Source organism: Callorhinus ursinus, unplaced genomic scaffold, assembly GCF_003265705.2.
Source record: "Callorhinus ursinus isolate GAN/ISIS: 27379988/994484 unplaced genomic scaffold, GSC_fseal_2.0 scaffold37, whole genome shotgun sequence".
Lineage (NCBI taxonomy): Eukaryota > Metazoa > Chordata > Mammalia > Carnivora > Otariidae > Callorhinus > Callorhinus ursinus.
The window spans coordinates 801491-816246 of record NW_027397099.1 but is presented as its reverse complement, the minus strand read 5'-3'; the positions used below and the strand labels follow the sequence as shown (position 1 = coordinate 816246).

General features: G+C 54.1%; 1 protein-coding gene and 1 non-coding gene across 5 annotated transcripts in view; both read right to left on the bottom strand.

Annotated features, from left to right (window-relative positions):
* Positions 1-11156, bottom strand: part of FCSK (fucose kinase) — a 17570-nt gene extending 6414 nt beyond the window's left edge. For 2 of the 4 annotated variants that reach the window (XM_025888835.2, XM_025888839.2), the window contains exons 1-15: positions 10586-11156; positions 9835-9939; positions 9139-9290; positions 8263-8313; positions 5979-6104; positions 5567-5639; positions 4851-4948; positions 4355-4435; positions 3600-3719; positions 3272-3443; positions 2772-2884; positions 2018-2119; positions 1729-1899; positions 1192-1256; positions 425-795 (exon numbers count right to left, since the gene is read on the bottom strand). In XM_025888835.2, coding sequence (XP_025744620.1) covers positions 425-795; positions 1192-1256; positions 1729-1899; positions 2018-2119; positions 2772-2884; positions 3272-3443; positions 3600-3719; positions 4355-4435; positions 4851-4948; positions 5567-5639; positions 5979-6104; positions 8263-8313; positions 9139-9290; positions 9835-9939; positions 10586-10610 — 1825 coding nt within the window. In that variant the 5' untranslated portion in view covers positions 10611-11156. The remainder of the gene's footprint in view (positions 1-424; positions 796-1191; positions 1257-1728; positions 1900-2017; positions 2120-2771; positions 2885-3271; positions 3444-3599; positions 3720-4354; positions 4436-4850; positions 4949-5566; positions 5640-5978; positions 6105-8262; positions 8314-9138; positions 9291-9834; positions 9940-10585) is intronic. The other 2 variants (XM_025888838.2, XM_025888836.2) reach the window with 2 other exon arrangements.
* On the bottom strand, positions 9484-9590 carry LOC112837020 (U6 spliceosomal RNA). Its single transcript, XR_003211614.1, has one exon. It is a non-coding gene; the product is annotated as a U6 spliceosomal RNA (small nuclear RNA).
* Positions 11157-14756: the final 3600 nt, after the last annotated feature.

The window sequence follows — 14756 nt, the reverse complement described above, 5'->3', positions numbered from 1 at the left end:
GGGGGGATGGGTTAGCCTGGTGATGGGTATTGAGGAGGGCACGTTTTGCATGGTGCACTGGGTGTTATGAACAAACAATGAATCATGGAACACTGCATCAAAAACTAATGATGTAATATATGGTGATTAACATAACAATAAAAAATTTAAAAAAAAAAAAAAAGATGGAGCCAATGACATCCCAACCCACTGCAAAACATGCAGGGTTTGCGGATGCTCACAGGACCCCAAGGCTCAGCCCCAGGCCCCAGCCTCTCACCAAACTCCCCATTGACAGGGATGAAACTTCCCACAAAGTTACAAGTACACTCCACTGCATCCCTCCTCTGCTTTAAAGTCTCCTGGCTCCCTAGTGTCCTCAGACTGATGACCCAGAGGGCAGGGAGGGCAGGTGATGGTGGGACTGGCTCTCCAGCACACTCACCGTGGTCCAGCGTGGCCAGCAGGGGCCCAGGACAGCCCTCTCGGACAGCAGCCCGTATCAGTGGGCGCAGGCTGAGGTCCTGCCGGGCCTCCAGCACATGCCTCACCTTCCGCAGGGCCTGCCGGAAGAACAGGTCCCGGCGGGACGCCAGTGTGGCAGCCCGGTCCAGGCACGGCTGCAGCTGCTCCCAGGACAGACGCCAACAGGCCCGCCAGGCCCTTAGGGCCTTGCCCCCATCCTCCTGGGGGTGCAGCATCCACAGCAAGTCCTGGGGCCCCAAGGCCCTCGAGGGGTGGAGCACGGGAAAGAGGCGGGCACTAAGAAGGCAACGCTCTGCAGGGGGAGTGTCTGGATCCCACAGATCCCAGTCTCTGATGTGGGGAAAAGGCACATTAGTGGGGGGAGGGGGGCAGCAAGGGCTCCTGCCTGGTCACCAAGCCCTGACTGCCCGTCAGCTGGGAGCTGGCTCATTCATGGGGACAGGACAAACTCCTCCAGAGGAAGCCCAAGGGGACAACTCAGGGAGGGAGGCCCAGCTGCCCTGCCTCCTTTCCCAGACCACTGAACCAAATCCCAAAGCTTAAGCAGAGCCAGGAATTTGGAGTTGCCCGGGAAGATGCTGCCCAAAACTACCCCAGGCCCCCGGGATGGTTGGGGGCACCGGGTGCCGCCCTGAGAGGCAGGAGCAACGGCAGGGATGAGCCACAGAGAAGCAGCCCCCCTGGCCGCCTGGGCCCATGGAGGCCCATTGGGGTCATCCACCTTACCGAACGCCTGTCTTCTGGAAGAATTCACTCCAGGACATGTTGAGATATGTTCCTGTCCCCTGTCTCTGCGGGAAGAGGAGGAGGCAGTCAGGGCCTCCGGGGCCACAGGAAGGGGTGAGGGACACTAAGGCCAGAGAGGACAGGAAGAGACATGGGCACATACACAAGCGAATTCTGTAACACTGCACCAAGCCCTGGAGCCTCAGTGCTCCTGCCCAGGTGCCGGGAACTGGGAGCGGAACCCTGCTTCCAGGCCCATCCCACCGTAACTGGCTCTGCAGTCCAAGGCGGGTCACCACCCTCTCTGAACTTCAGTGTCTGGCCTACAACATGGGCATAAAAATCCCTAGCCAGCCTGCCACACAGAGCGGACAAGGAGGGAATGGCCTGCTGAGACTACTGGCCACACCCTCCTCACCCCCTGTCCCTCAGGCCAGTGCTCAAAGAGACGTGCAGTGGTGCAGGTGCTAGGCTGGGACCCTTGGGGCTCCCCAAAGCCTTAAGATGGGCAGTGAGGGAGGAGGGGTGGACACCTGCCTCCCAGCTGTCCAGACAGCCAACAAGGGTGAAGACACGGCCGGGAGCACCATGTAGCTGCACGTGGTGTCCCTGCAGGACGAGGTCATGCAGCTCCAAACCACGCAGGGCCTCGCACTGCGCCGTGTCCAGGCCACTCACGAGGCAGCCAGGGCCGATGTGAACAGGGCCCTGGAAGAAAAGGCAGGCATCCTAGCACAGCCCTTAGTGCCCCCCCCCCCCCGCCCGCGCACTCAGGACCCTGGCCCCTGGAGCCCTGCCCTCCCTCTCCCCTGCTCTCTGGCCTCACCTGCAGGTGGCAGTGCTGCAATACACTCCCAGCACCCAGCTGGACAGGGCCCTCCAGCAGGCAGCTGACCACAGAGCTCCCAGCGCCCAGGAGCTGCAGCTCCTGCAAAGCCAGGGAGGAGGTCGCGAGGGCCCCGGGCCCAGGGCTGCCCAATCCCCCTCCGCATCCAAGGCCCCCACCAGAATTCCTGCCGCTCCCCGAGCCTGAGAGCCAGCCAGACCCCTCTGCCCCAGCCCCAGCTGCAGGCCAGCTCCCCTCCCACCTTGCTCATGCTGCTCCCCCAGTGGCACGCTCTGCCTGCGTTCTCCCCAGCAAATCTGCACTCAGTGACGGAGGTCCCCCGCCCCAGATGACAGCTCTCCCAGGAATCCCCACCCCTGCCACCCTGAGAGCCACCTATGAACTCTCCCTGCCCGCTTCCTCAGCCCATGGCAGTGACCCTGGCCCATCGCCTCAAATGTGCCTGTCTCCCCAAGCAGAGCCCACAGACAGCGGCTTCTCTAGTTTCTTAGTCAGGCAGACCCCGATGGAGAATCCCGACTTGGCCACCTATTGGCTCTGTGGCTTGAAGCAAGCTACTTAACCTCTCTGAGCCTCCAGGGCCTCATGTGAACAATGAGAATAATCATGCCTACACTCATAGGTGGTCTGTTGCAAGCACCGGCTATCCTTTCCCTTTCCGGGAGCCCACACCCCACCTGTCCACAGGCACCCCCAGGCACCTCTGCCGGCCCTCCCTCCAGGCAGGCCTTACCTCCACCTGGGAGTGCACTACCCGGGCCCTGGGAGCCCCTGGGAACGTGAGGCTGCACAGGAACTCACTGGCCGAGCTGGTCATGTAGCTGTAGCTGCCGTCGGGGACATAAGCTGTAAAGATACAACGACTGACCCCAGCCCCATGCCTGCTACAGCTCTGATGTCTCCCACTGGAAGACACACCTTAATGAGGCCCTGGGAAGGCAGGCCCGCCAATGAGCCCACTGTGCCTATGGGGAAGTTGAGATCCAGGGAGGCTCAGCCACCTGTCCAAGTCACACAGCTAGAAAGTAGAAGGATTGGGACTGGAGCCCAGGAATGAGACAAAGGAAGAAGGGAAAAGAGTTATGGGTTCTGGACTGGGAGAGGGGTCGCTGTCTGGCATGCACTAGGTCTGCCTGGTCCAGGAGCCCGGGGGCCAGGCAGGCAGCAGCCTCATCCTAGGGGTCGTCACTCCTGTGGTCTCCCCACCCCAGAAAGCCAAGTGGCAGTACCCACCCATGGTGAGGGGCTGATCACGAAGCTCCCTCCATAGCTCAGCCCGGGCAGCCTGCAGATAACCCGCGACGTCCGAGTCACCTTGCCCCATCTCCGGGGGCTGCCCCACCAGGAAGTTCTCCCGGTTCACATTCCGGGCCATGCAGAGCAGGATGTCGAAAAAGAGAGACAGCTGGGGCAGGGATAGGAAGCACAGCTACTGGGAAGGTTCCTAGGTTGAGCTGGGGCAGTCCCATTCCCAGACACTGGCCCAAGGCCACCCAACCAGGCTGCCAGTGTCAGGGCCTCTATCCAAGGCTTGGGGACCTTAGCCCATGCCCCCGGTCACCTGGACTGGCCGGGCTCCAGAGTCCAAGCCCATGTAGGTGCAGGCATCCAAGGGCGGGCTCACATGGGTGGCCAGGAGGTGCTCGGCAGTCTCCACAGAGAAGAAGGTGACCCCGGAGACCTGGAGAGGTCAGGGTCAGGTGGGGGAGGGGGATGCTGGGCCAGGCTTGGGCCTGAGTTGGGAAGGGCATAAGAAGGCCCGTGCAGACGGGCCAGGCAAGGTTGGCTGCCATACCAACCAGGGTCCTTTGTCTCCGGGCCACTCCAGCACCCAGGCTCCAGGCTTACTGGGAGTGGCTCCCACTCAGGGACCCCTCAACAGGGACGTTCTGACACCCCCCTCAATTTTCAGGCCTTCCTGAACTAGAGATAGAGAACAAAAAATAGTTCCCTGTCTTCCTCAACATCCAGTCCCAAACCCTTACCCAACAGTCCTAACCTTGTCTTTCGTTCTAGAAGGATCCCCCAAGTCAGATTCTAGACTTCCTCCCAAATGCATTCCCAAAATTCCCCACATTCTGGTTCTAGCTTTTCTGGTTTGGGACAAGACCCTGAATCCCAAGGTCACACCTTCTTCAGCTTCTAGCTCTACCGGCTCCCCCGAATGCCAGTTCTAGACCTTACTCGGCTTCTGGTTCTAGCCCACCCCAGAATCTTCTGGAAGGAGTGGAGCTCTGCCCTGAGCAGGAAGGCAAACCCTCCCCTCCTCATCCCAGAAGGCCCCCAAAGCCCCCAGCGTGGGTCTGGCAGCTGTACCAGCGGCACCCGCCCGTCCGGCCTGGCACACCGTTGTATCTCTGCCTCGGTGCCCTGGTAGTAAATGTCCAACACGAAGCCCTATTGGAGCGGGGAGAAAACAGAGTTAGGGAAAGGAGCAAGAGAGGATCAGCCAGGAGGGAAGGGCAAGGTGTTCTCCAAATGAACAGCTAGGACGAAGTCTGGCAGCTCCCAGCATGCTCACAGGGCCCCGGGAGCCGGAGACTCCCCACCCCCCCCGCCCCCCGATGGCAGAGCACAGGCTTTGAATGTCTTCACAGCCCTGAGCACATGCACAGAAGCTAGCACGCGGCCAGTGGCCAGTGCCAGATCGTGTTTGGCAAAAGACTAAGTGAGCAAAAGGGCTGTTTGCAGGGGAACTGCTCCAAATGCAGACCATGCCAGAAAGTCCAGGATGAGAGGCTTCCCCAAGCATAGGACCAGGAGGCCAACCCAGATGGTTCGGCTGCCCACACTGCTGTCCCAGGGGCACTACCTGGGAGTCAGTGAGGTAAACACCATGGTTCCGGGCATAGGCCGTGCTCCCTGGAAGGGCAATCACTCTGGCTCCCCGGAAGTTGTCCCAGCTGATCCCTGTGAGTCAGGCAGTTAGGAGGTACCCTGGGGGCCCCAACCCAAGGCAGGGGGCCCTAGCCAGGAGAAGGCAAGAGCTCAGGGCAGGGACATCCAGACACCTCTAAAGGGAATATGGTTTCCAAAGCCAAAGGGACATTCCTCTGGGAGAATGACAACACCTGCCCTCCCAAAATTCTTGCACAGAGCCCTGCAGGGCCGAAGGGGCAGGGTGGGGTATCTCCATTCTCTAGCCAGGCAGACAGAAGCCCGATGGGGGAAGGGAAGCCGGACCTCTGGGTCTGGGCTTCATGCTCCACATCCTACAGCTTCCCTTCTGAACAGGGCAGCAGGCCAGGCCCAGAGACCAAGTGAAGAAAGGTTTCTGGGGTGCCTGGGTGGCTCAGTTGGTTGGGCGACTGCCTTCGGCTCAGGTCATGATACTGAAGTCCCTGGATCGAGTCCCGCATCAGGCTCCCTGCTCGGCGGGGAGTCTGCTTCTCCCTCTGACCCTCCCCCCTCTTATGTGCTCTCTCTCTCTCAAATAAATAAAAAATAAAATCCTTAAAGAAAAAAAAAAAGAAAGAAAGGTTTCTGGCTGTGGCTAGGGTAGGCAGTCCCAGGCCTTCTAAGGCTCACCTGGGTTCGGAGGAACAGATAGCAGCATGTCGGTGCTGCAAACCCACACACCTGGTGGGGAGCCTGGGCCCAGCTGTGGAGGAGAGAGAGCCTGTAGCCGGTGGCCTGGCCCGGCCCTCCCTCTGCTCCCACAGAACGCGGTCGTGGCCTGTCCAGGCGGACTCCGGCTGCTGAAGTAATGGGACCTCCCCTGACCTGTGGTGCCGAGGCTGGTCCTTCCCTCTACTTTGAGGACCACACCTCTCCACAGGCATGGCCGAGACTAACTTCCTGAAGCTCTAACTCTGGGCACACCCGAAGCCGCTCTTCCTGGCATCCCCTGCCTGCACCAGCACAGACTGCAGAGCCCGTGTGCAGTGGGAAATCTTTGTCTCTCTCTGGGAGGAGGCCCCATGGTCACCACCAGCCTTACCCGATGGCTCATGATGTCCAGCAAGCAGTCCAGGTTGCAGACCACGGCCTCCACTGGAGCCTGGGGTTTTTCCACCGGGAGGCAGGTGAAGGCCCGGCCACAGTCATCAAAAGGGAAATCTCGGCCCTAGGGAGGGAGCAGGGACAGAAGAAAGAACCCTCAGGGCAGAGAGCCTGGGGACACACAAGGCAGGAAGCCATCAAGCTAAAAGACTTTTAAAACGTGTTTTCTCAGGCTCCTGGCTGGCTCAATCAGTGGAGCGCTTGACTCTTGATCAGGATTGTGAGTTCAAGCCACACACTGGGTGTAGAGATTACTTAAAATCTTTTTTTTTTTAAGATTTTATTTATTTATTTGACAGAGAGAGACACAGTGAGAGAGGGAACACAAGCAGGGGGAGTGGGAGAGGGAGAAGCAGGCTTCCCACTGAGCAGGGAGCCTGATGCGGGGCTCAATCCCAGGACCCTGGGATCATGACCTGAGCTAAAGGCTGACGCCTAACGACTGAGCCACCCAGGCGCCCCCTTTTTTTTTCTTAAGATTTTATTTATTTATTTGAGAGAGAGAGAGCACAAGTAGGCAGAGAGGCAGGCAGAGGGAGAGGGAGAAGCAGGCTCCCCGCAGAGCAGGGAGCCCAACGTGCGGCTCAATCCCAGGACTCTGGGACTATGACCTGAACCGAAGGCAGCTGCCCAACCAACTGAGCTACCCAGGGGCCCTGAGATTACTTAAAATCTTAAAGTAAAATGTGTTTTCTTCATTTTTTTTTAATTAATTAATTTTTTTATTTGAGAGAGAGAGCACAAGCAGGGGGAGCAGCAGAGGGAGAGGGAGAAGCAGGCTCCCCACTGAGCAGGGATCACGACCCGAGGGGAAGGCAGATGCTTAACCGACTGAGCCACCCAGGCACCCCATCGGAGTGTTTTCTTACAATGTTTTCAATTACATGATTATGGTGAAAAATTAGAAAATGCAGATCTGCAAAAAGAAAACAATTCCTCAGGGAAAATAGCCATTGCCCTCATTTTGAGCTGTATCCTTTCAGATTTTTCTTTAATTTTTTAATGAGATTATGAGAGGGTAGAAACAATAAAACTTAACACACACACACACACACACACACACACACAACTACAATAAAACTAGGGGAAAAGATTGGGAATTATATCAATGTCAATATCCTAGCTGTGGGGGATGCCTGGGTGGCTCAGTCGGTTAAGTGGCTGCCTTCAGCCCGGGTCATGATCCCAGGGTCCTGGGATCGAGTCCCACATTGGGCTCCTTGCTCAGCAGGAAGCCTGCTTCTCCCTCTCTCTCCCTCTGCTTGTGCTCTCTCTGTCAAATAAATAAAATCTTTTAAAAAAAATTTTTTTTAAATATATCCTAGCTGTGGTTATACTACAGTTCTCAAAAATATTAGTACTGGGGGAACTCTGGGCAAAGTTTGCAAAGGCTTCTCTCTATTATTTCTTACATGTGGATCTATACTCATCTTAATCAAAATTTCAATTACAAAAGGCACCTGGCTGGCTCAGTTGGTAGAGCTTGCAACTCTTGATCTCGGGATTGTAAATTAGAGCCCCAGGTTGGGTGAAGAGATTACTTTTTTAAAAATCTAAACAAGGGGTGCGCCTGGGTGGCTTAGTCGGTTGAACGTCTGCCTTCGGCTCGGGTCATGATCCCGGGGTCCTGGGATTGAGCCCCGCATCGGGCTCCCTGCTCGGCGGGAAGCCTGCTTCTCCCTATCCCTCTCCCCCTGCTTGTATTGCCTCTCTCGCTGTGTCTGTCTCTGTCAAATAAATAAATAAAATCTTTTTTTAAAAAAAAGCTGAGATCATTTTATATAAACTTGTGTGGCTAGCTCTTCCCAGTAAACAATGAAAACACATTCCCTGAATGCTCAGAGTGAGCCAGGCCAGGCCCCGTTTTAGCATTTACGTGGATCATCTCAATACTTCCCCATGAAGTAGAAACTGTTGCCATCCTCATTTTACAGATGAGGAAACTAAGGCCTAGAAAGAAAGGGTCAAGTGACTTGTCCAAGGTCACAGAGCTGTTAAGTCTCTTTCCAGGCCAATGCATAGAGCTAGCTAGACTTTTAAATCACTGTCTAACATTTTGCTGCTTATATTCAGCCCATTCCCTACTTCTGGACACTTGGATCAATTCTGATTCTGATTCTTCTGTATGTGCACAATAAGCACCTTGCACAAACGCAAAGATAGAACACCTATCTAACCCCAAGGACTGATGGTTCCAGCCTTCAGCATGGCCCTCTACTAACCATGTGCAGGATAAGGATCCGGGCCGAGTGCAGGACATCAGATGTCACCACCTGTCAAATGTGGAAGAGCCCTGTAGGACAGAAGCCTGGGCAGATGGCACCCAAGGATGTTCTCCTCTTGTCCAGGGAGAGACCCCAACACAAATCCACTCAGGGTACCAAAGGAAGAAAAGACACAGTCAGGACCAATGGCCACAGGCAGGCAAGGGGCGGCCCTGGCCCCTCCTGGATAAGGGAGCCTAGTGGCCCTCCACCTGGACCACCCCTCCACCCCTATTTTTTAGGGGAAGCTATAGGCAAGAATGTGGGGCTAACTGGGTGACTCACGGTAAGTCAGCCCCACAGGAACCACACAGTGGTGGCCTCCCCTTCCAGTGCCACCTCCATCCCTGCGACCACCCTCACTCCCTATGCCAGGGAGCCATGAGGGCAAGGTGACCAAGTGAAGAGGCTGTGGGGGGGGGGGGAATGTGGCCCCAGTGGGAACACTGACCCCTGTGCGCTGCACAAAGCAGGCAGCTCTATCCCAGTTCCAGCCAACAGTTGCCATGGGGGAAGGAGAGGCCAGGAGAGCAAGATGGAAATTTTCAAGAGAAGCCAGAAAGACTAATTCAGAGATCCTGGCTCCGATGTTCTAAGACCACTAGAAAGTCTGGCCCTGACTTCTGCCCCGCCCACTCCACCCCCACCCCACCCCCACCCCACCACCCTGATGAGTCTGCCTAATCTACAGGTACAGAAATTAATACCAGATGCTGAACTGGCCGGGCAACGGAACCCCAAAAGAATTGGTGACTTGGAGACAATCTGCTGGAAGCCCCCATCGCTGTTCTGACCAGGACGTGTGCTGGAGGAGGGCGCTCCGGGAGCACTCACCGTGAAGCCTGCCCGGGCACTCAGGTGTTCGGCAGCCACCAGCAGGGCATTGAGGGTGGCTCCCCCGCTGCCCACACGCGTCTCAGGGTCCTCCACAGCCAGTAACAGCGTCCCGGGAGGGATCTGCTCCCACTTCTGGCGCACCTCCAGCTCTGGGGTCAGAACACAAGCTGGGACGGGCGCCCAGCCTCCCCACTCTGGTCCAAAGCATCTAGAGCAAATCTACTGAGAGTCCCAATTTTCCCTTCTTTGACTCAGGAGCTTCTTTTACATTGAGGTATAATTACCTCTAACATTCTATTTGTTTCAGCTGTACAACGTCATGATTCAATATTTGTTAAAAAAAAAAATAGGGAATGCTTCACAAATTTGCATGCCATCCCCACAGAGAAGCCATGCTAACCTTCTCTGTGTGGTTCCAATTTCAGCATTTGTGCTGCCAAAGCAAACACTTAGTAGCTTTTCATTGAGTCGCTCGTTAGATCTTCACCCAACTCTATGAGGTAAGTACAACCAATCCCATTTAACAGATGAAAAAAACTGAGTCTCAATTAAATGACATGATGTGTCTTGGGGTCACAAGGCCAGAAAGAAGCAGAATCTGGGCTTGAACCCAGGTCTTCCTGGCTCGTAGGGCTGTAAGGTTATGATGGGGAATCTACATCAGAGGCAAAGTGGGAAGGGAGGGTCCCCTACCTCTCTGGAAGACGTGGACACTATCCTTGTACTGGCATGTCAGGATGATGACTGTCCAGTCGACCCCCTTGGGCTGCTCCATTCTGGCCAAAGTTGAGGGGCTCCCTGAGGCAGAGATAAAGGTGTGTGTGAATTTCTGAAAAAAAATTATCTTACCCTAAAATTGATTCCTTCTGGTACACAGTTCTATTAATTTTTTTTTATTTTAAAGATTTTATTTTATTTATTTGACAGAGAGAGAGACAGCGAGAGAGGGAACACAAGCAGGCGGAGTGGGAGAGGGAGAAGCAGGCTTCCCGCGGAGCAGGGAGCCCGATGCGGGGCTCGATCCCAGGACCTTGGGATCATGACCTGAGCCGAAGGCAGACGCTTAACAACTGAGCCACCCAGGCGCCCCTGGTTCTATTAATTTTAATACATGTATAGGGGCACCTGGGTGGCTTGGTCAGTTAAGTGTCCAACTCTTGATTTCGGCTCAGGTCATGATCTCAGGGTTGTGAGATGGAGCCCCTGCTCAAGATTCTCTCTCTCCTTCTCCCTCTGCCCCTCCTCCACCCTCTCTAACAAAACTCAAAAGACCAAAAAAAAAAACCAAAAAACCCAAAACCCAAATGTAGAGATTCTTGTGTCTACCACCACTTTCTGTGCCCAAAACAACTCCTGCATGCTATCCCTTTGGGCACACCATCCCTCACCATCCATCCCTCACCACCCATCCCTCACCACCCATCCCTCACCATCCATCTCTCACCCCTGACAACCACACTGGTCTCCATAGCTATAGGTGGGCTGCAATCCTTTGAGATTGGCTTCTCTCACTCAACATAATGCCTTTGAGACTCATCCAAGTTGACTGTGCATATCAGTAGTTCTCTCTCTATTCGCCAAGCAGTATCCCATTGCATGGACTGGCATCCATGGTCTGTTTCTCCGTCCACCCATCGAAAGACATCTGGGCTGTTTCCAGGTTTGGGCAATCATGACTAGAGCTGCTACAAACATTTGCGTGCAGGCTTAGTGTGAACATAAGACTTCATCTCTGCCAGTGTATACCCAGGTATGGGATCATTAAGTTATATGTAAGTGTATCTTTGACTTTCTCAATCTGGATGCATGTGATTTCCTCAGGAGAGGAAGTGAGGGGAGCAAGGTGGGGTTGACAGTGGGTCCCACCTTAAAGCAAAAGGCTGCCCCTCCTCATTCAGTTACTGGCTGTGAGCTAGGGGGACGGGAGGGAGGGAGGTTCTAATCCTGAAGCCAAGGGCAATTCCCTGGAGAAGGGAGCAGCTGTGGGAGGGGTGCACAACCTGTTCAAAAGGATAAGGCAGGGTGCCAACAGTGCCCACTACAGGGACCTCAGAGGGGACCTCCCCTCCCAGAAGCTCCAAGCCAGAAGGGGGCTACAACCCACCTGACAGCCATCTTCCTCTAGGGCACTCTGAGCAAGTGAGGGGAAAGTGGGCCAAAGCTACGGCTTTGCCCTCTCCTACCCCCCTCAACATTCCTCTCCTACCAGATGGGAAATCAATCTGACTCCAGAGCCCCCAAGACCATCTGTAGACAAGTCCTCGAAAGTACCCTGGCATCCACCTCTGGCCGGGGTCCGGCTGCTATCCCACAAAGCAGCCCACCCCCACCCCTTCTTCCCTCCGACTTCCAAAGCTCAGCATGGGCAGGGATGATGGGGTGCCCAGAGTGTGTGTCCAGTAGTCAGCCCACGCTCCAAGAGCCAACAGCAACAGCATCTCTCACAGCAGACTCTGCTGCCATCAAACCTATGGTTAGGGCTGACAGACACCACCACTTAGCAACACCCACACTCCCACCAGCTTTCAGGGAGAGCCTCCACCACTAACAGAAATTGCTCTGTTCCCTGCTAAGCCCAAGAGGGAAATCCAGAGGGAAAATGTGAGCTAGAGATCTTGGCCAGCCACCTGAGGAAAAAGGCATTCCCCAGGATGTCCATCTGGACTTTCCAGTAAAGGAGCCTTGTGGGACTCCAGCTTGGCCACAAACTCACTGTGATCTCTGGCACCCTAACACTCTCAGGCCTCCTGTGGCAGAGAGTATAACTGACAAATGCCCCCAGCTTATTCACATGGAGGCCACGCTTCCCACCAACTGTTCCCAACCAATCAATGACTCCATGTGCAGCAGGGACACGAACACAGACCCATTCCTGCAAGATAGGGATCCTCTGACAGGCGACCTTGGCTCCTGGAGTTCCCATCAACCCAACAGAAATTTGTCTAAGAACTGCAAGGCAGTCAAACATCCTTCCTACCCTCCTTTCCTCCCTTCCTCCCTCCCTCCCTCCCCCTCCTTCTGGTGCTCCTTCACACGCAGCAGCCTGATAGCTCTCCCTGTATCCGCTAGCTCCCTCCGCTTTTTCCCCCTTCCCCAATAAATCTCTTGCAAGTCTAGTCCCATCTTGGTCTCTGCTTCTCCAAGGACCTGAACCAAAATGGGGAGTATAATATCATCCCTCTCTTGGCACCTTCAAAGGAGAAAAAAAAAATCACTGTAAGAACCTTTAACTTCATGTCAGGGAAGTACTATCTTTATCCTCAAAGATTAAGAAACTGAGGCACAGAGAGATTAAGTAACTTGCCCAAGGTCACACAGTGAGCAAGTAGCACAGCCCAATTTGAACCACTTTTCTCCAGAGTTCATTGTCTTAACCACTACACTGAACCTACTTTGTGGGAACAAGGAAAGAACAAAAGGAGTAAATATATGGAAAGTGCTCAGTGTATATTAGCCATTATGATAAAGCCTAAACAAATACAAGGTGATAATGAAATGAGGATGTTAATGATAAGAGCCCCTGGGACTGAGCTCACCACTCTGGCCCACGGTTAAGACATGATTTTTCATCCTCACAACATCCCCACAACTTATCCCTATTATTATTTCCACTTTAAAGAAGCTAATGGATGCTGCAGCCATGACTGGGAGCTGGATCACTCCAATTCTTATTCAGGTGATAGCGGTAATGATATTTAATCCCAAGCAAAGGTGCTGGAAGGGAGCAAGGAAGAAATGTCCCAAGGAGGGTCCAGTGACCCAGGAAATCTGAGCCCAATCTTGGTCTCAGCATAGTGACTGGGAGACATGGACAGGTGACAGATTATGACCAGAGGGAGGAGGGAAGGCCTATGTGGACTGCACCCTACTAGAGACTTAGGGCATAAGAGCAGTCCCAGGCTGAGAATCAGCCCCCGGGGCTCTGTTCCCATCTCTGCCTCCTCATGTGTGATTTTGAACAGGCTACCTAACCTCTGCAAGCCAAAGATACCAACCTCTCAGGACTGTTGCCAGTATTAAGTAAAATAGAAATGATGTGGCATACAGCGGGGGCTCAATGAGTGGCAGTTCTCTCCAACAGGGAAAGGGAACAGGAGAGTTTAACTTGACCCTGAAGCCAGTGGGAGTAAAGGCTCTGAAATATTCTCCAGGTCAAAGATGCCCCCAAAGACGAAAAAATCAGGGAAGGTCTAGGGAAATCAAGCCAGGCGAAGGAATATGACTTGCCAGATCAACCAAAAGGGTATTTTATGACAACACAAAAGGTGGAATGATACTGGTGGCTAAGGCTCAGGGAGTGCTTTCTTCAGAGACCAACACCAATGGCAGTGCAGAATCAGCTCACATGACTCACTCAATGGTCCTATGAATTGGATCTTATCACACACATGATATAGATAAGGAAACTAGCTGAAAGAGATAAAAGAGTCTGCTCAAAGTCGTACACAGATGGTACAGGCAGGCCAGGTGTGTCCAACACCAAAGTTCATGTTCTTCAGCACCCTGTTGGAACAAGACATCTCTCCTGCAGTCTATGCCCTGTCATACCTGACATTTACAGAAAAATTAGAAAAGAATACAGAGCTCTATTCCAATATTCTGCCAACTTTCAAAATCACTTCATCTACTGAGTTCAGGTTTTAATGTCCTCCGCCAATTTTCCCCATCCCAAAACTGGATAGGGAAGGGGAGCCAGGGACAGAAAAAATAATAAAACCTCTTCATATATGCTTTTGGAAGAGCGATGGGGGCAGGGATTTTGCATTTTAAAACTTTAAAGGTACAAAAAAAAAAAAAAACAGGCTCATGAAGGGATCTGATTTGCCTTCTGGAAAATAAAAAGGCACACAGAAGTTGACTGGGAGTAAAATCACTTTGTAAATTATACAAACGTCCTGTAATCGAGATTTGTGCATAATGATGAGCCCAGATGTAAACTACGGCAGGAGACAGGGCCTCAAAGCAAAGTCTTCAGTGCTGGCATCCAGCGCCCCGCCTGCCTCAAGGCTGAGGGGCCTCTGGGGCCCATATCCACCCCCACCCCCACCCCCGCCCCGCGTCCCAGGCGTCCCCACGTGCCTGGCACTGGCCAGGTCCCGGAGCTCCCACTGAAAAGACCCAGACCAAAGGTTAGCAAGACCTGCAAACTCCCCCTACAGCCAGTGGACGCCCAGGGGCGCCGGCAGAGTTCTCGAACACTCTTCCCTACCGGAAACCCGGAGGCCACTGGCCAGCTCGGTCCTACGAGTCCGAGAGCGTGGGCCGAAAAACAGTGGGGGGACTAAAGTGCGCGAAGCGGGGACCCGCACGGAATGACGTACCTGCCTCAGCTGGGCTTTCGGCGTCGCGGGCTTTTTAATACGGGACTGCTTGCCCCTTCGCAGCGCACCCTGGGAAATGTAGTTTCCCCCCTCCGTCCGTCCTGGCTTGTCCTCCCCAAAAAACTAACTCTGAGCTCTTTATTGCACGGGTACGCAGATCTGGTGAGGGCAGCGCTTTCCTAAAAGGCATGTGAGTTCAAATCGAGAAAGGAAGTGAGAATAGAAGGTGGCTCCGTTGCCCAGCAAAACTACAACTCCCAGAGGAACGAATGCGTCTTAGAGACGCAGGCTCGT